General features: G+C 35.2%; 1 protein-coding gene across 1 annotated transcript in view; it reads left to right on the forward strand.

The window, feature by feature from the left end:
• Positions 1 to 17,578, forward strand: part of SYCP2 (synaptonemal complex protein 2) — a 29,347-nt gene extending 11,769 nt beyond the window's left edge. Inside the window, exons 19-45 of the mRNA XM_062604192.1 lie at positions 1,174 to 1,304; positions 2,049 to 2,141; positions 2,272 to 2,344; positions 2,461 to 2,518; positions 3,244 to 3,365; positions 3,707 to 3,804; positions 4,300 to 4,418; positions 5,461 to 5,491; positions 6,098 to 6,162; positions 6,263 to 6,320; positions 6,936 to 6,991; positions 7,500 to 7,548; positions 7,669 to 7,843; positions 8,237 to 8,304; positions 9,524 to 9,703; positions 10,458 to 10,644; positions 11,071 to 11,318; positions 11,434 to 11,604; positions 12,354 to 12,444; positions 13,013 to 13,174; positions 13,477 to 13,604; positions 14,348 to 14,442; positions 14,524 to 14,623; positions 15,343 to 15,401; positions 15,733 to 15,811; positions 16,209 to 16,265; positions 16,589 to 17,578. Of these exons, the coding sequence (XP_062460176.1) occupies positions 1,174 to 1,304; positions 2,049 to 2,141; positions 2,272 to 2,344; positions 2,461 to 2,518; positions 3,244 to 3,365; positions 3,707 to 3,804; positions 4,300 to 4,418; positions 5,461 to 5,491; positions 6,098 to 6,162; positions 6,263 to 6,320; positions 6,936 to 6,991; positions 7,500 to 7,548; positions 7,669 to 7,843; positions 8,237 to 8,304; positions 9,524 to 9,703; positions 10,458 to 10,644; positions 11,071 to 11,318; positions 11,434 to 11,604; positions 12,354 to 12,444; positions 13,013 to 13,174; positions 13,477 to 13,604; positions 14,348 to 14,442; positions 14,524 to 14,623; positions 15,343 to 15,401; positions 15,733 to 15,811; positions 16,209 to 16,265; positions 16,589 to 16,663 (2,828 nt within the window). The 3' untranslated portion in view covers positions 16,664 to 17,578. The remainder of the gene's footprint in view (positions 1 to 1,173; positions 1,305 to 2,048; positions 2,142 to 2,271; positions 2,345 to 2,460; positions 2,519 to 3,243; positions 3,366 to 3,706; positions 3,805 to 4,299; positions 4,419 to 5,460; positions 5,492 to 6,097; positions 6,163 to 6,262; positions 6,321 to 6,935; positions 6,992 to 7,499; positions 7,549 to 7,668; positions 7,844 to 8,236; positions 8,305 to 9,523; positions 9,704 to 10,457; positions 10,645 to 11,070; positions 11,319 to 11,433; positions 11,605 to 12,353; positions 12,445 to 13,012; positions 13,175 to 13,476; positions 13,605 to 14,347; positions 14,443 to 14,523; positions 14,624 to 15,342; positions 15,402 to 15,732; positions 15,812 to 16,208; positions 16,266 to 16,588) is intronic.
• Positions 17,579 to 19,026: the final 1,448 nt, after the last annotated feature.

A 19,026-nucleotide genomic window follows, 5' to 3' on the forward strand; every position in this document is an offset into this window, starting at 1 on the left:
ATAAATCATCTTTGAATACAAGCATAAACTGTGGTCCTTTGCAGAGCAGGAAATTAAAAGTAAACCTTATAAATTTCCCTCACAGGTGCTTTAAAATTGAAGTTTTTAAACTAGGCCACTTGCTGCTGGTCTGTAGACATGATGCGGGGTAGTAGCTGCACATGCATTCCAAATAGCCAAAGACCACCTATTGTTGTTAGTTCTGCTGTCAGTCCGCTGCTTGTGCCGGAGCAAGCTGAGAAGTTGGCAGTCGATTAGAAGATGTAAAAATGGATGGGTTTACATCTCTTCTCACATTCTCTTGGTTTAAAGACTCCTCAGCAATGCTTTTTATAGCAGTGGTGGCGGAAAATCAGCTTTCTCCAGTGTGTACATCTATCACTTGCATTTTACTGTTAGCTAAAAACTGTATGTGTTTCTTAAAGGGGCAGTTGATTATGGGGCTAGTGAGCAAGGTGGGATCCACTGCCAGGTTGAGTTACAGGTCCAGTGCCAATGATGCTTATGTCAGAAGTGCTTCTTGCAGAACAGGATAAGAAAGAGACTTTATCACAAATAAGAGTTATTACTTTCCTGCTAATAGTCTTACTGTAACAGATATTTAATACTTTCTACAAGGGAGAGATTTATAAGACAAAGACCAGTTAAAGGCTGGAGATGCAACTAGTGCCAGAACAGCAGGACTAACAAGCTTAATTTTCCTGCTTTAACCGTCTCAGATGCATGAGTATCCATAGTTATGTATAACCATGTATCATGTATAAATTAAGAGTACCAGAGGCTAGAAAAGAAAGCATTTTCAGATTGGAATGGAACAAGATTTAGAACTTAATGTGACTTTTTCTATTTGGAACTTAACCAGTCTATTACAGCAAAAATACATTCCAGTAAAATCTTTAAATAGATAACCAACTATTTTTCACCAGAGCCAGCCTCTAAAAGCATTGTTTACCTCCATACATCCCCAGCTGATGGGCTTGTTAACCTCCATTTAACTCAATTGAAAACAATAGAATTAGAAAAGGTACACGAGGTGATATAAGCACTAGCTATTTTTTAATGTTTATGGAATAGATGTTATTATGGACAAAACTTTTCATATTGATATGACAGACACGGGAATTTTAATAGAAGAAATGGTAGAATTCTAGCATGTTTCTGGTTTGTCTTCAGCCACTCCTTGCAAAGGACGATTTAAATTACCTTTGGAAATGATGAGCTCTGCTGAAAGGTCTAACAGTGCAGTAAATGAGACCAGAACAAAGAACTTCTATCAAGAACCTGCTGGAGTATGCATGTCATCTGTAGCTAAGTCTTTTACTTAGAGTAACATTAAATTCTACTCTAGTTTGTTCCTAATTAATATTTTAAAAAGCTAAGAGTTTTGCAGTCAGCAACTCACTTTTGGAAAATAGTGTGTTTACTTCATTGCATAATGTTTTCTGGACCTCTGGATTTCAGGTTTAAAATGTCTAAAGGCAGATAGAAATCTTCCAGAATTAGCTAAAATTTGTAGTCACTCCTTAGTTCTGACCCCAGAGTTAATTGCATTTATTAGGCCACAATTTTTCCGTTGTGTATAATATGAAAATGGAGTATGCACAGAATCCCAAATTAATTATGCAGTGTTGAAATACCCCTAAAAGCATACATTCAGCTGTAACTGTGACATGTTAATGCCTTCAGGTTATAGTATTTATCATATTGGGTTTAGTACATTTTTTATTAGGCATTCACTAAAATCAAACAAAAATACATAGGTGTCACAGAACTGCAGTTTGGGTATGTGTTTTTTTTGCTTGTGTTCCAGTTGAACAAAGACTACAAAGTATCATTTTTATTTTATTCCTGGCTCTAAATATCTTTCTGGATGAAATTCAGATCCAGTCCCAGACTGTAGGATTCTGAAGCATTTTTTGCTATAGAAAAACACTTTAACATATAAAATGTGTGGTTTAGAATATTTCAAGTGCTACTTTCTATGAGAATTTTCCTTCTTTTGTGTTTATGGATTGTAGTTGTTCACTGTTACTACTTGTGCTTTCCAGAGTGAGCAGCCACGTACACAGAACTTGTCTAGTGAAACAGAACAGAAAATCAGGAAATCAAGTATGAGAAATGAGGCAAAACCCCCTGAAAAGGTACTTGAATCAGCACTTGTCTGACATGAAAAATAATTTCCTACTTTATTAGGGAAAATGAAAGTTTATGAGATTCTACTGCCTCTAGTTCTACACTAATATTTTCTTTTGTGTATTAATCCCACTGTAGCAAACGTGTGCTAAAGAAGTTTTAGAAATGGTGCAAGAGGCAAAAGTTGGGGCCACACAAAAGCAAACCTTAGGCAAGTAATTATCCAGTGTTGATAGTCTTTACTTTAAAATTTAAACCTTTCAAAAATGATTTTAATTTTGTCCATTTCCTTTGTAATAATTGATACCCAATTAATGTCTCATTTAGATGAAGTGTTAGATATTGTTCCTGATTCTCAGCCAGTAGGGAGAAGCAACAAACCTTCGTAAGTACTGGAAAAGAATGTCAAGTCACTGTTGTCCCTCACCTTGAAGGGAGTATTTAAAGTCTTGCCAGAATTGAAGTTTTGTTGCATAGTTCCAGAAAATGCCAGAATTGAATTTTTTGTCTTCCTGGGAGTTGCATTCAGAAGTGTTGGCTGTGTAAGTCAGGTCAATTTTATTATGTCACTTTTTTTGTTATCCTGAAATCCTTGGCACCAAACTAGCACGCCTACATGTATTTGCTAAGACTGCTTCATGAACGGTACTAGTCTGTCTTAATCAAAAGATCTTGAATGGGTGAATCTGTTGATGAAAATACTACTCACTAACACAGTCTAGAGTAGGAGTTTAAGTAAGCCTTAGCGGTAGGAGAGTTACTTAGATGACATCAGAAAGTGAAATACAAGTGACACATGGGTTTATGTAAGTGAAATGTGCCATAAAAAGTAGTAAATTTGACACATCATATCTACCTAGGTTCAAGGTTTAATGATGGCTGTAGGATGTTGTTGCCTTTTTGAAGTTGACTTAAAAAGAAAAGTCTTCTTTCTGAAGGTTTGCCACTTTACAAGGTGTTGGCTACTTGAACAGTGCTAGCAGGCTTAGGTACTGCTCTAGAATGCATTGATAGCTACAAGATAGCACTGTTTTCCTATTTTTGATGCATGCTTGTTATAATAAAGACTCACTTTCTGCAGTTCACTGATAATGTTATTACTTTTGTTAGGCTTCCTTGTGTTTTAGAGAGTTCTTTTGATAAAAGCAAAACATGGAAAAAAAGAGCATGCTCAGTTCCTGAGAAGAATATAACAATGGGTGGCAAGCAGAAGCTGAATCAATCATTGGAACGTATGTCCCATCCAGTTTATGTTCACACTTTGTTAACCATTAGCATTAAAGTGTTTTAGATGAAATTTGGACCTACAGCTGTGCTTTTTATTTTGATCTTGTATTAGTTTCTGTTGTTAGTGAATGAGCTGTGAAATAAAAAGCATTTTTTGGTGTTTTTTTTTTTTTTAAGTATCTCAAGATAAATTATAAAAAACAGAAGAAAACCAAGAAAATTTAATTTATATCATATTGGAAGAAAACAGCAAAATATTTAGTAGTTAGTCATTTGGAAGAGAAACTGTTAAGTACAGAAGGGAAAAAAACTACTACTGAAATATCATTTAAAACATTTCTTTCAGCTAGAGTGTCTGAAACATCTTTGCATTCTGGTTTTACAAGGGAGGAATCTGATGTTCCCTTTAGAAAAGAGACTGCAAATCCAAAAGCATCAAACACGGTGGGAGCTTCTTACCTTCATTTTTTTTTGACTTGCAGTTAAGAGAATTATCAAATTTTCAGTGTTTCAAAATTTGGTTTTACCTTCATTTAATCACAAATTTATTTTTAATTGATTTTTCACTAATACCAAGTGCATTAAATACCATCAGCTTCACTCTGCTTTTTCAGTGTTTACTCTGAATTTATTTTTAGTGATCATCTTTTTACAAAATAATTCTTAACTGAGCACCAACTTGTGCTTCTCATGTACTTTTTTGTTTACTTTTGAATGTTACAGTATCCAAACTCACAACGTGGAAAAGATCTGCTAAACCGATATTTCATTACTCACTGTTTGGGTAATGCAAGGAAAAATAGGTTTTGAAGGATTGATAGTACATCTTGAAGGCATTTAGGAAAGTTGAGGTGACTGCTGGGAATCTGTAGTTCTGTTTTTAGCTTTGTCCTTCTGTTGAATGGGTTCAAAGTTGACTCTTAAATTCTATTTTTGTAGAAAACAAAGTCTAAAGAAATGACAGATGCTGCAAAATCACTAATTAGTAAAATCAGTGACCGATATAAAGTAAAGACAGATGAGAAAAGCAAAGCAAGAGACTCCTTGGGTTTTAACAGGTATGATGGGCACTATTAATTTACTTTCGTGCTTGTTTTTGTGCCTATGGCTTTATCTGTGATCTACTCCTCTGTCTACAGTTGTTTCACATCCTGCTTTCATATGAATCATTTATTCACTTCTGATAAACACTGTTATACTGAGGAGTAGGAATCTAGTAGTCATACAGTTCCAGTAGCTGAAATAACTAAAAGGCTGTTAGAAACTGTTCAGTGGTTGCTCATTCATTCATAATATGTTAAGTGAAATCAGCAGGTATGGTTCATGGGCACTGCACATGGCTGCCTCCGTTCCATCATCATAGTTTGGGGGTCAAACTTGGATTCAGTCATCAACCTTCTGATCATCTAAAACTCCTAGTTGCCCTGAAAGAGTTGACTGTTAGTTTAAATTTAACAAATTCTTAAATAAGAAAATCAGTCTTTCCTTGCTAGAACTGATGTTTGGAAATACACTCTGGTTGTAATTACGTGCTCCCCATGTTTGATTAGAATCATAGAATCATGAATAGTTAAGGTTGGAAAGGACCTTAAGATCATCTAGTTCAAACCCCCCTGCCATGGGCAGGGACATCTCACACTAAACCATGTCACCCAAGGCTCTGTCCAGCTTGGCCTTGAACACTACCAGGGATGGAGCGTTCACAGCTTCCCTGGGCAACCCATTCCAGTGCCTCACCACCATTACAGTCAAGAGCTTCTTCCTTATATCCAATCTAAACTTCCCCTGTTCAAGTTTTAACCCATTACCCGTTTGTAACTGAGTGATGAAGGACTGGAACAGTGAGGCTCTGTCACTTTTAAATGGTTTGGATAGCAGCTTGGAAGCCATGCAGAACTTTCAGTGTAGCTGTATGAGCTGGAATCAGTTTTTTTTAGAGCACAGAAAAGAAAGGGTCTGGTCTCTCTTAATCCACTTAGGTTTGTATTTAAATGCCTGAATAAATTTGTTGTGTTTGATAAGGTTTTTATTATATATAAGCAGTGTTCTAAATGCATATATTCTAATTGTCATTCAACAAAATGTGTCCTTACTTTTTAGGCCACGTTTAAATAAATCCTGTGTCTTTAAGGTAATATAATGCTTTTGTTGGAAATGTTTTTCATATCTGATATATGTACCTAGGGTGATAGTAGTAGATGTAAACCAAAAGTTCACAAATAACCTCTGAATGTTAAATATCTATAGATGTTCATTATGCATTGACTGTATATACTTAATATACTTTTTATTTATTTACTTATGTGAAATAATATTTTTACAGACAGCTGCTAGCCACTGAAACCCAAAGTAATTTCTGTTTACATGTTACAGAACTGAATCTGTTCACTTTGAATATGGCAATGCTAAATATTTAGAATAAAAGTATTGTCATAAATGATATTACAGAATCCTTGAATGAGATATAGCCAGAACAGAAATCAGGATAATGGGGGGGGGGGGGGGGGGGGAGGGGAGTGGGGGGATGGTTCTGAGGGTTTGTTGATATCCTTAAAAGTTAAATTCTAAAACATTAATTTCTATTAGCCCTTGTCCGCTTTTGCCTCATTGTACTGCTGCTAATCAAGTGGGGGTCTGAGGTTTTTCATATGTTATGGATGAAGAACTTTGTGAGATGACTGTACATGAAACCATAGTCCATATATGGCATAGGAGTTAACTTTTTCTTTATATATAGGATGAAGTTCAGGATAGAAAGCTGAAAAGCTCTGCTTTTCTTAATATAACAGCTGGTCCTATTGTGTAAGTAGCTAAAACATTTTCAAACAAAATTTGCAGGTGCTCAACTTTGTGGAAAGTTCACAATTCAGTCACAAAACTGATCTCTGTGTCTCTTTGACAGGGATGATGTCTACAACTTTAACATCAGTGGGTTTGATGAGCCTACAATAAAGCTTGGAGTAAGAATATAACTGAAACTGATATGAATAGAATATAAAGGAACTCAGGCAACTGAAAGTATTGTTAACATCTAAAAATTCAAATCATATCACTGAACTAAGTGGGGGAAAATGTTTGCTGTGTAAATATCTTACACTTAAAGCTATAACAATGTTTTCCTGCATTAAGAATCAAACTGTTAGGAGTATCATTATTTTTCAATTATCCTGTTACCCTGAAAGTGTTATTGCCATCCTTCTGATCCCCATTGTAAAGACATCTTTGCCCAGATGTTTGAGTGAAAAGGGAATGGAGCTAAGATAGAAGCAAAAGACAAGGAAAGATAGTTTTGCTCCTTACGGCTCGCAGGAACCTGCTGGAATGGTGAAAGTAGCAAAGCAAGTGAATGGGAACTCATTTATTAGTTTGAGACAGTGAAAGCTTCAGTCATTGCCACTTGGTTCTGTTCTTAAATGATTTCAAAGACAGAAATTAATCATCACAAGTTAGTTGCTGAGTATAAAAAGCAAGCAGATAAAAAAACCTTGTAGCTTTTACTGGGGTGGACTTTTTAGTTTTGTTAAAATTGCATAAATGAAAATCTCCACTTGTTTCTTATTTATTTACATTTTCAGATGAAAGAATTGCATGTTACTGAAGTGAGCGCTCATACAGATTCAAACAAAAAAGGGTAGGGATGTGCTATTTTGTCTAGTCTGCTGATTATCAGGAATAGTACTGTTTGCATTCAGCAGCATTCTGTTATGAAAATCCAGGGAATGCATGCATGACAGTAATAGCTTGACTGTATTAGTTTTCAAGCAATAAACATAGCTGCTGTGGCCTCATGATTTTCCTCTGGGAAGCTGACTAAAAAGAAAGAATGTGTTTCATGAAGAAAACAGCTCCAGTTCTCTTCATAGAATACTACAGGGATAGAAACTCTTGATTAGAGGGGGGAGGTTTTTATGATTGGCCTGCAAAGAGGCACATCCTTACTGTATGTTCTCATGGATCATTAGCAAATAAGCATCCTTTCCGGTTTGAGGTGAGCAGGTATTTCCGAAATCAATGTAAAAACAAAAAGCAGGTGCATTTATTCGAATCCTTAATCAATGTATCACATGAACAGTAGAAACACGTAGAACAAGTATTTGTAAATGTATCATTTAAAGGTGTGTCTTATTTTTCTCATTAAGGAATGCAGATGATGGTAAGACTAGCACTGAAGTGAAACAAAGAAAACAAGTAAGGCTTTTATTTTTGTGGCTCAGAATACCTTGTCTGCCTGCCTTTTCATGCCAATTATGTAAGTGAAAGGCATATGAAAAGTAAATGGATAAATGAAAAAGATGTTTTGTCTTGCAGATTACAAACAATAAAAACAAGAAGCATCTCTTCAGTGACACAGACACAGAAACCGGAGGTGATGACTGCAAGACAGACATTAGTTGGCTACGAGAATCAAATAGAAAACCTAAAGCCCAGTTAATTGATTACAGCAGAAATAAGCACTTGGGGAAACCCATAAACACAGACAAAAGTGAGAAACTTTTTCTATATTTCTTAAGAATGCTGCAGTGAGTTTGTTCATAGCATGTTAATTGTTAATTGCACAGCATGTAATGTGCTGTGATATACAGATAAGGGGTTTTTGTCTTATTTACAATCGTAAGGAATGTTTAGATTAGCTCTAATAATTTACAGAGGTGAATTTCTAAAAAGTCTGGATTTTAACATGGAAAATGGGACAGGCAGAGGTAGTTGTGTGCAAAAAAAAAACCCTTTGGCTTTTGAAAATAATGTGTTGAAAGCAGTGTACTGAGCTAGTAAGTTTTGTGGATGTAAAAGTGATTCTGTGACTCTACAGCTAAAACTCTGGATGTCAAACGTTTGAATATTTTGCTGATTTTTCTAACTTTATGCATTGTAACAGCAGAGAAATTGCCTGAACCTGTTTGCCACGTGGATAAACCTAAGGGCAAAAATGCAAATAAGAAAAAGGTAAATGTAAATTTGCAACTAGACTTGTAATACATATTACAAATGTTTTAACTCGCTACATAAAGTGTTTTAGAATATTTTTTCATAAATATATGCCATTTCTTCTTGCTTATTTCAAGGTCTCTTGTTGAATACAGTTTATTATTTTCAGGTACTATATTCTTTTTCTGCAGTATCTAGCTAGTATTTCAGGCATAACACTGGTTATAAGTTAGAATGACTAATACACTGATCTTTTTTTAAGTTCTACTACATAAAATTACTGATGATGTCTATTTACTGCTTAATAGCCATCTACTCTTGAGTATATAGTATTCATATAATAATTCATTATAATATAATAATCGCATAATAATCATTCATATAATACCCTGAAAAGTGGTCAGTTGCTCAGTGTTGAATCTGCTTACTAATGTGCGCTTTTTTAGTAACAAAATGCCCCTGATCTACCCAAGCAAGTTCGAAGTGCCTTCTTTGAGGAGACAGGGTTCTACTACTCCATAGATTTAGGTGGAGAGCATCTAAAGTCACTAATAGATTTGACCCTAGAAATGAGGAAGCTGTTCCCAGCATACATTTTGTGTAGAGCACTTTCCAAGAGAGCAGAAGGCCAGAGTTCTAATCTTCTAGTCACAGGTGTTGCACTTACATGTTTTCATCCCTTCTAATGTCAGATCCCTGGGGTGCTTTCAGTGAGAACATTGCTTTGCTCTATTTCTGAACATTGCCTGCTGTGTAGAGTGGCAGTAGTAATGGAGCAGAAGGGAGACAGATAAGAAAAGGAAGACTGATTCTAGTCTGGTGGTTAAGGTGATCAGTTCAGAGGTAATGATCAAGGATGCTGGTTCCTGCTCAGTGTGCAGGCTTTTGGCTTTGTTCTACTTCAAACTAGTTAGTCTCATTTAAATGCATGTGTATTTCAGAGAGGCACCTTTGGAAACCCACTGCAGCTTTGCTGTAGTTCAAAAATGGCATTTATTTTGACTCTTTTTTGACTCTTATATTCCTGACTGGACTCTGCCTGATCTACAGTGAAAATTATCTGCCTAAAATACTTAGTAGATTGATGGTTGGACTCTCCAAGACTTAGTAAAGTTATGATTTTTAGTTGTTTTGAAATAATGGATTTCAAATAATGAAACCAAGTTACCTGCCATTTATTCTTACATATTTGTTAATTATGCTGATGTAAGTTGAAGTTATTCTTATTCTTCTAAAGATGAGTAGATGTAAAAAACAGAATTCAAGAACTGATGAACCAATAAAACAAATGACCAGACAAAAATGGCCTCGAAGAGCAGCATTAGCAAAAAACTACAAAGAGCCTTCCAGTTCAGAGTCGGAGGGTGAAAGGGAGTCTTCAGCATGCATCTCTAGGGCACAGAAATCAAAAATACAGGTATGGAGTTGTACTTTATTCTTAAAAATCAGATTCTGACCTTTTTTTTTTTTGTGGTCTAGTTTGTACTTAGTGCTCCTGAATTTTGAGTGCCCAACATGAGCAACTTGAAATTAACTTTATTTCTAGTAGTGCCCTTTTTAACAATGAGTGTTTCGCTGCTAAGAAAATCAGTCCTAAATAATCTTTCAGTCATAATAGGGTTTCAGTTTCCATTCATGAAATTTATTCTGCTGCAAAGTACTACTGTGTTCTTTATTTCAAAAACATAATGAGTTCTATGGAGCCAGTTTGCTCTTTTCTGGAGTGTGATATGGATAATTCTAAACCTGTTCTGTGTAAAATAAAAAGACTGACTTGACAGGGGTGTGTTAGTATATTTACTGAATACCCAAACGGGATTTCTAGTAAATTAGCAATGACACTGGCTGCTAAAACTGTTTGCATTCTTTTAGCGTAGAATTTTCCTGTATATGGATATGTCTGCAGACTTCATTGATTAGATCCTGAAGCATCAGTAATTGTTTCCAATAGTGAAGAAGTTCATAAGAATAGAAATTTGGTTCCTGAATTAAACAGATTCAATATTTACTGGTATTAGAACACCTGATATGAATTTATGCACTTCTAATGAGGTTTCTTTTGGACCTTCTGCTTGTTCAACATTACATATAGATAATATGCTCTTTACCTCTGTGTGTGTATTTTCCATATGTTTACAAATAATGTGTATATAAACTTTGTATTGTAATAGAAACGTATGAATAGAGAAAACGGGGATGATAATCAGCAAAAGGAACTCCAGAATATTTCACCTATGGAGCCAAAGAGAGTAGCAAACTATGTACCCAAAGCATTTACTGAATCAAAGAACTTTGCAGAAGAAAAGAAAATTGAAATTCCCTCACTTGAGAGTCCTGCGTCTCTTGAGATCATGACATGTGGGTATTTTTACTTTATAGCACCACTGTATCAAAAGTTGGAGCTTAAATGAGGATTATCATAGTAGTACAATTTTACATTTATTTCATCTTTTAAAGATATCCCCTAATTCAGTGTGTAGCACATAATTTAAGGAAGTGTATTAACATGTCACTAACACTTTTATAGTTTGGTGCAGTTATTTGACGTCAGCATAGTATAGAAGTGCAATATAGAAGTGTTACCATGAATGGGGTAACTGCCAAAATAGTGCAGGGAGTGCAAAAAGTGGAAGTGTGGGAAGCTGTATGCCAACACTTGAAGTGAAATTCCACAGATCTAAGATGGGCAAATACCTAGAGTCGCAGCAGTTAGCAATATGGAGCTTTAACTTACCTTTTTCAACTTTCATTCCTTGTGCTGACAGTTAAGTAACTGTTTTCTAGGTACTGAAAGAATATCGGGAGATGTTACTCAAGAACATACTGGCAGTGAAGGATCACTTGGTCTTCAGGAGTCCACACCAGAAAAAGCAGAAATGTTGAACTTTGAGAAAGGAATCTCTCCCAGTGATTTTCATCCCCAGAAAAAGAACTTTCAAAGTCTGTGTCTAAATCAGTCCCCTGAGATGCCTGCTAAAAAGTTAACATTTGGAAATATAAGTTTCTCACCAGCTTTAAGTGAAGCATCTTTGGTAAGAATATTGAAATTACTCTACAGTTACTTTAACTGAAAATTATTCCATTCAGCTGCCAACTGCTTTATGCTTTTTGTACATCTCCTCTCAATTATGTTTTGTTAATGTGTAGCACAGCTTACCAACATATAAAGCTGTCAATGGAAAACTTGCAAAGGGATCTGCATGCAAAACACATGATAATAATGAAGATTCAAGTTTCAGACATTGCTTTTTGGACACATGTTCTATTAAAGGAAAACTACGTGATACGACTAAACCTACCACCAAAAGCAGAGAGGAGGTATGTTACTAAAGCCTTTGCGCTCCAGAAATGAGCAGCCATTATTCCTCTATTTTATCTACTTTACACATGGGGATGTTTAAGGGAAATGCATCTTTCTTAATGTTAAACACCATATATAATGTTTACTTGTGACCTTCTTGGAAAATCTTACTAGTTATTGTTTAAACATTTGAGATAAGTTAGGGAATTGTTTGTCACTTGGATACAAAGGAAGAAGTTCAGTGATAATTAGTGTCTTAAACAACTGGAAGTAAATATTTTCCTCTGGATTTTCAATAGAAAAGAAACAGTTTTTCACAAATTAAAGAATTGTGACATCTGTATAGAAAAATTCTTGAGGTGGGAAAGTGCTCTTACAGTTTTAGCATTAGTGTACTGCTCAATATAATAACTATTGTGGCATTGGCATATAAACTGAAACTGCTGTATGCCTTCAGACCACTGCTTCTGAGTACTTCTTCTGGTGAAAAAAGCACTAATGACTTCTTTACAAAATTCTTCTGTTTGAGGTCTATTGCAGGAAACAGACCTTATTGGTCACTTGAGGTACTGCTATCATTAATGATCAGTGTGGTGAAGTTGTTTATACTTTCATCTAGTGCAACTTTGTAGCAATTCATGCAGTGATTCTTTTTTCTTTATCCAAACTGTAGTGTGTTCATGTGCCTGGTATAATGAAAAGCAACACAAATGTAGGTTTCTGAAGGTGCTTGAGTTTGGAAGTTAATCAGTGACTTTTCTTTCAGGATTGTGTAGCACCAACTCCATCATCTGCTTCCAGTGGAAGTAAAGTGCAGTCTTGGAGTGAAGAACCTTATGCCCCCATGCATGAGTCAGGTACAGACATTTCATTTTAAGCAGAAGACTTTCTACATGTGTCTGTGGAGGTTAAGAAAAATGTTCATTTGTCATAAAAATATGACTCCAGTTCTTAAATTATGTTTTCTTTTACATATTTTCAGTATTGTCCCATGTCTGCTCTCTTTTTCATTTTCTGCATTGTTTTAATTATCCCATTCAAGAAAAAATAAAAATTGGGCTCCAAAATGCAGTTACTGTAAAGAGTTAGTTGTGCTCTTAAGATACAGATTAAGATTTCTTTTGATACTGGAAGAAAAGTGGGGCTAAGTGGTATCAGGAAAAGAGAGCTTAGCATGAATCTCTTTAATGAACAAGTCCTGAATGAGTCAAAGAGTTCTGTGTTCCTTGAAATCGTGCTGTTCATTGACATCAAGTTCTCCTATCACTGAATGAAGGATTACTCCATGAAGGTAATGTTAATTAATTTTTATATAATTCTCAAGCTTTAAAGCCAGATACTCCTAAAGTTTGGCTCTCCTTTATCCTCCCACGTGATTATTCTCAATAATCCTAATAAGCAGCTTTGTTTTCATGTTTATTAAAGGACCAGCTGTACAGCCATTTCTCAAACGAAGGTACCACAGTGATGCAGAAAGCAATTCTGATGAAGCAGAAACAAGCAAAGAGAAGGAAAAGAAAGGAAAGAGAAGAACAAAGTTACAGCCTAGAGAAATATTTAAAACAGAGAGTGCTGCTACTTACAGAGGCTAGTTACAGAGTGAAAGCTGTGCTTGTGCAGAAGTTTAAAATAACAAAGTTCTAACAATAAAAGAGAGTATCCATTCAAAAACCTTTTATGTGCTTAAAAAAAGAAATAAAAAAAAATCTAAATATTTAGAGCCTATATCCATTAAAAAAAATTTACATGAAAACAGAAACTGGTCTCAGCCATTTAATATCTGAGCCATTTCAGATATCTGTATATAATAAAAGCTGTTATAGGCCCTTTTGTAACTTCAGATAGGATACTTCTTTCTGAATTGTAACATTATCTTGTTTTTACTTCAGCGTCTGAAAGCATATCTCCTGTATCTGCAAATGATCTGTCTGGTTTGGATGGGGAAATCTGGGAGCCTGGTTGTTCAACTATCAGTATCTGTCAGAAGCTCCAAAAAGAATTTACTAAGAAATTTGAGGCAAGATATTTCATATACAATATTAGTTGTCTGAGTACATGCGCATATAAATGATAGCTTGTAGTACACTACAGCATTTGCTTAAAAGGACATGAAAACAGCTATGTGCATAGAACTTCAGGAAATCATAAAATTCCAACTTTCCTTTTATGCCTTTTTCAGTTCCTTTATGTATGTGACTTTCCAACAATTTTCTTTCCGGGTCCGCTTTGTTTTTTATCATGTGTGTAGTTTCAAAACAAGTGTATGTATTTAAAGGAGTGATCATACTGCAGTTTGATTTTTATTTATTTTTTTAATTATGAAAGCCATGAATGAAGTTCCTTTGCAAAAAGGAAAGCATGAGCCTGAATAATGTATTTGTTAATCATGGACAGCTACACGCACACATCACTCATGCCATGTGTACTTATTCTAGTTTGAAGAAATGTGTTTTTCAAACAATGTACTTCTAATTAAGTATATTATTTAATTCTATATATGTACATAATATACTTCTATTTAAGTACATTAAAATTAGGTAGTTTTATTAAAAAATGTAAAGCTATCTTACATTTCATAATGGAAAGCTTTTCCTTCAAAGACAGGGAGATGATAAAAAAGGGGGATTTTGCTCAGTATGATCTGTGATACTGAGCAATTACAGTACTAAACATGCTTCAGGGTTGTTTTTTTTTGGTTTGTTTTTTTTTTTTTTTCTGAAGTGAAACTAATCTGAATTTAGTGTAAAAACATCCCCATAGAGCCGCTCCAGGAAAATGGATAATTTTACTAAACAGTCGCTACGAGCTGCCCATGAACATTTGTCAGCCATGAGTTTCCAGCTTCGTGAATGCAGGTCTGTAACCAAAGATTTGTTTTAAAACATGCTTGAAGTGCAGTGAATACATCCTGAAAGCAGCTGGTTTTGTTTTGGTAGGAGCAGGCAGCTGGAGGAATTCCGTTCTTCTCTCCTTGAGCAAATTGAGAATTTTGAAAATGATTCTCAGTCCCTGAAAAACATGGAAAAAGAATTCTTGGTTTGTATTTTAATTGCTTGATCATGGAGAAAAGGGAATTCTTACGGAGTCCATAGGTTGTTCATATCAGCTTTAACTTGAGATCATTAGTTTTGATTTAAAAAGCCTTTATCATTTTGCTTAAAGTTGGGTCCCATTTCAGATAATGGGTTTGAGGTGTTTGCATTGGCTAATGCATTGCTCTTAGAATTTCTAGATCACCACTCTATGGTTTTCTTCCTAGAACAAACTACCCCAACCAGTTTCAATGGGCTGTTTACCCCACTTTGGGAGCACTTTGTTCAGGAACAGCATGTAGGCGTTTAAACCTGATTTGCTGTGTGCTCTTGACATTGTTCCTGCTACTTGCTGTAGTGTAAAAATCAATATACAAATATTCATGTCAACACAAGACTACATTTGCTTTTTGTTTTGCTCTGAAGGCATGACTTGAATTATATGGAAGGCCTGATTAAAATGCTATGCATGTTCTTTTTCATTGTTTTGAAATTGGTAAGCAGAACAGATTTTTGCTTAAATTGGTTCTATGAAAATAGAATTCCTAAAGTGCCTCATCCTGCCAGCTAAGCTTCTCCTCCTCCACCCATGATTCTGTGGTGACTGTGTTAGCTCCTACCCATTCTGTGCTAAGTCTGTGATTTATTCATAGAAGGTATTAATTTTAGGTCAGAAAATATGAGTTCCCACTGATTATCATCTATTAATATTTTTCTTTCCAGACCTTTTGGAAAAAACACACACATACTTTCAGTACATACATGAAAAATGAGCAGCAGAGGTTAGTAGGCTTCACTACTCCTGGGATCAGATTTGTGTTATGTTTGTTTGAAGTGTAAGTTAGGCCAACTCTGTGCAGTTTCTCTCTTCCATAAAATAGACATAGCAGATGAGATGAGAAAATTGGATTAAAATGTTATGTTACAGGAAAAATGTAATTATTCTCCATGTAAATTCTTCCACATACTTGAGGGGCTATTCCGGTAGTAACAATGATGGTAGCATTTATGCTTTTTTTTTATAAATAGACTACAAATAATGGCATGTAGTTGTGGTAGGTGTGGAAAGTTCATACGTAGTTAAGCTGTTTGAACTGCCTTTTATTTCTCTAGAATTCAGATTCTTAAAAGTTCATTTGAAAAGAACGTCTGCCATACTGGTGACTATGAAGAACATGTTTTTACTTCAGAGGTATGATGAACTTTTATTTCTTTCTTGTTCTTAACAATTCTTAAATTTTGCCAATGGATACAGCATTGACTATTTTTCTCAAAGAAAGTCTTTATACTTTTTCATTGTCAACAAATGTCCTTTAACATAACAATATTCAATGTTTTAGGCCTAGATTTCATGTGTTAGAAGGTCTATGCAATTATCTGCAAAACTGGTGCAAGATGTATGTGTTCTGTGGCTCTGTTTACCAGTGTTAATCATCCAAGAAAGAACACATACAAAACACGGCTCCCTTGCATTCAGAAGGTGGATGCATGTGCATCTGTATCTCTGTGAGAAACTATTTAGGGAGTCGTCTTCTTGAAATGGGTTACCAATTGTGAACACAGAAGATACATTCAGTATCTTTTTATAGATGCATCTGATGAAAGAAGAATTAAAAGGATTGCAAGAGAAGCTTCTGAAAGAAATGGTAAATGAAGTTATGTTGTCTTAATTTTTATTCGTTGTTTAAGTATAGCTGTTTGAATAGTGAATTATTAAAAATTGCAATTTCTAGTCCTATATCTAAAAAAAAAGAGTCAGAATCCAAGTGTCACAAACATGTTATAGTTGAAACCTTACCTGGGGGATGAAAGCAGCAGGTAGATTCAGACAGACTGTTTTAATTCTGAGTCTTAATATATTGAACATTGACATGGAAAAGAAAAATATCATATTTGATATGTTGAAAGCAGCACATGCTATACACCCGAATTAGAATACGTTGTGATAAATGTAATGCTTTTTATGCAGCAAGAAGAGGAGTTGTGTAATGTTCGCAGAGGATTGCAGACATTGTTTCAATCAGAAGATAGAATTCTGCAGTAATATTATCAGATACCTTCCTGAAATTCAAGGTGAATATAAATGCTCTTTTACAATGTAAAATTTGACAACTTTTGTTTTTTACTCTCAAGGGAGCTGCTGTAATGAAAGTGTATTTTCCTTATAATATTCAAATCTTTGTGGATAAGACTTCTTTTATATGTGAGATTTGAAATTATTTTACAGAATCTGATAAAATGCAGTATGTAAATTCTTAGATTTTTAGCATATGCTATTTTTTAAGAAGTCTAACAATTTTGATAGGTTATTTAAATACCTTTCAGAGAAACCCCTTTGAATTTCACTTTGAATCTCTGTTTTGGGTCTGTGTGTACAAAATACCACTTTTGTCTGATCCAGAATACAGTCAGAATTTATCTGAGGATCAAATTGCCTGTGTTGATCTCAGTCCTGTTTGCCTGTGCCTGTAGACTTCAGTAGGAGTTTCTAAGAGAAAACAAAATCTGAACGCTTGTGGTTGAGCTGTGTTGCAAATAGTTGAATTAAATATTTCAAGAAAAATGTATATTGTCTTTTATTTTGCAAGATGTCATTTCTGTTTTGCTTTAAATCAGTAATACATATTTGAACATCAGTCAAATACATCTTACTGCTGCAAACCAATGTGCACTGAAAGTAGAATGCAGAGTAAGTGTTAGTCTTCAGTGATGAGATGGTTTATTACAGAAATAGCTGTAAATGAAATATATTCCCTATATAAAAAATACAAGGCTGTGTTGTCTCTGGAAATTATTGTATGGAGGTTGTCAGTAAATATTTTTTTTCCACTCATCCCATCTACCTAAATGTACTTGATAACTTTTCTGATTTGAGCTTCTGGCTTTTGCGTGGGGGTTCATTATATTTTTACCCTGTGATCACTGCTATCTCCACTAGATGGACCTCGTGAGATGTAAACTTTTTGTTCCTGGTCTACCTGAATTTGTAAGTGTATGAGACAGTATTTTTTTTCTTCTAACTGTACAAGGTTTTAAAAAGTACACTGCAAGGCATGAGTTCTCTTCTCATAGTGAGTGCATGTTGGAAAAAGTAAAACAACTGCTAATTTTAGTGAGGACCTGTGATAAAATACAGCTATGAAAGTTTACTGTCCTGTCACTCTTGACCCAGCCCTTTTACCTTCTAAAAGCTTCAAGCAGGTGCAAGCAAGTTTAAGCAGTGTCACAAGGGAGCATTCACAAAGGCAGCGTTCAGCATTGGGAAATGTTTTTTTGTTGTTTTTTTTTGCATGTGGTCTCCAAACAGCAGAGCTGCCAGCAGCAAGCTGAGTGTGACCCCTGTGACTCCACAGTAGTCACAACCTGCTGGCTCCTACCAGACTGAAGCCTGGGATGCTGGTGGTGGAAGGACAGCTGAGAACCTGGAGAAGAAGTAAAGCTGCTTGCTGCATAATTACAAGATGGTTAAGTCACGTTAGTAATACCATAGCCACTGTTAGACATTTCTAAAGCTGCTCTGAGTTACCCTAAAAATCTTTATCATATTTTTCAACATCCCTTTAGTGAGTTTTATGGAGTGTTTTTATTACCAGTGAAAGCACGCATCACTGCTAAACGGGAGTGTTACTTTCATGGATTGTTAGCCAAGGCTGTAGTTAACAGCAGGTCATCTCCTGTTCTCAAACTAAGTGGTCATTCTGCTGAAGAAACTTTTCTATCCTTTCTGTTTACCCTTTTTGTATATTACACCTGGACTATCACTATGTTGTTGCATAGAATGAATAGTATTAATAATAAAATTATTGATCAATCCAAATAACAGTATGTTATTAGTTACAGTGTTACATGAACTTGTGAAAAGCCAGCAAGTTATAAAATTGCAATAAATAGGAAAAAAGAATCTGAGTAATTCAGGTCTTCAACTGGTAGTCACATAAGTCAAACATAAAAGGTTGTACAAAACTGCAGGTAGCTACAGCAAAGCCAGTGAGCTTCATTGGGCCTGGGAACCACACCTCTCAGGGTTCTTCTGTTTCTGACTTATATTGTAAGTGTTGCACTGTATGTACTTACCTTCTATTCTTAAATTTTAGTTTAGCCAAAGATGAGCTCTGTATTTACCTTACTCCATCCCAACACTGAGTGGCAGAAGAGAATGGAAAGTTAGTGCATCCACTGTTGGCACTGATTCATTCACCTCATAGTGATTTAGGAGTAGTTTATACAAACAGTTTTACATTGCATGTTTTCTGTTATTTTCATGCTTTATGGAGATCATCTCAATGAAGCTACAAGATCAAGAGCACCTTCTTCAAGACTTTAATACTAAGCAACTTCCTATAAGGATGTAATTTAAGACTCTTGCAGAGAAATTTTTTGTCCTATGCATGGATGTGCCATTTTGTT

The sequence above is a fragment of the Pezoporus occidentalis genome, unplaced genomic scaffold, assembly GCF_034315485.1.
Source record: "Pezoporus occidentalis ecotype Australia unplaced genomic scaffold, CSIRO_AGI_Poc_V1 ctg83, whole genome shotgun sequence".
Lineage (NCBI taxonomy): Eukaryota > Metazoa > Chordata > Aves > Psittaciformes > Psittacidae > Pezoporus > Pezoporus occidentalis.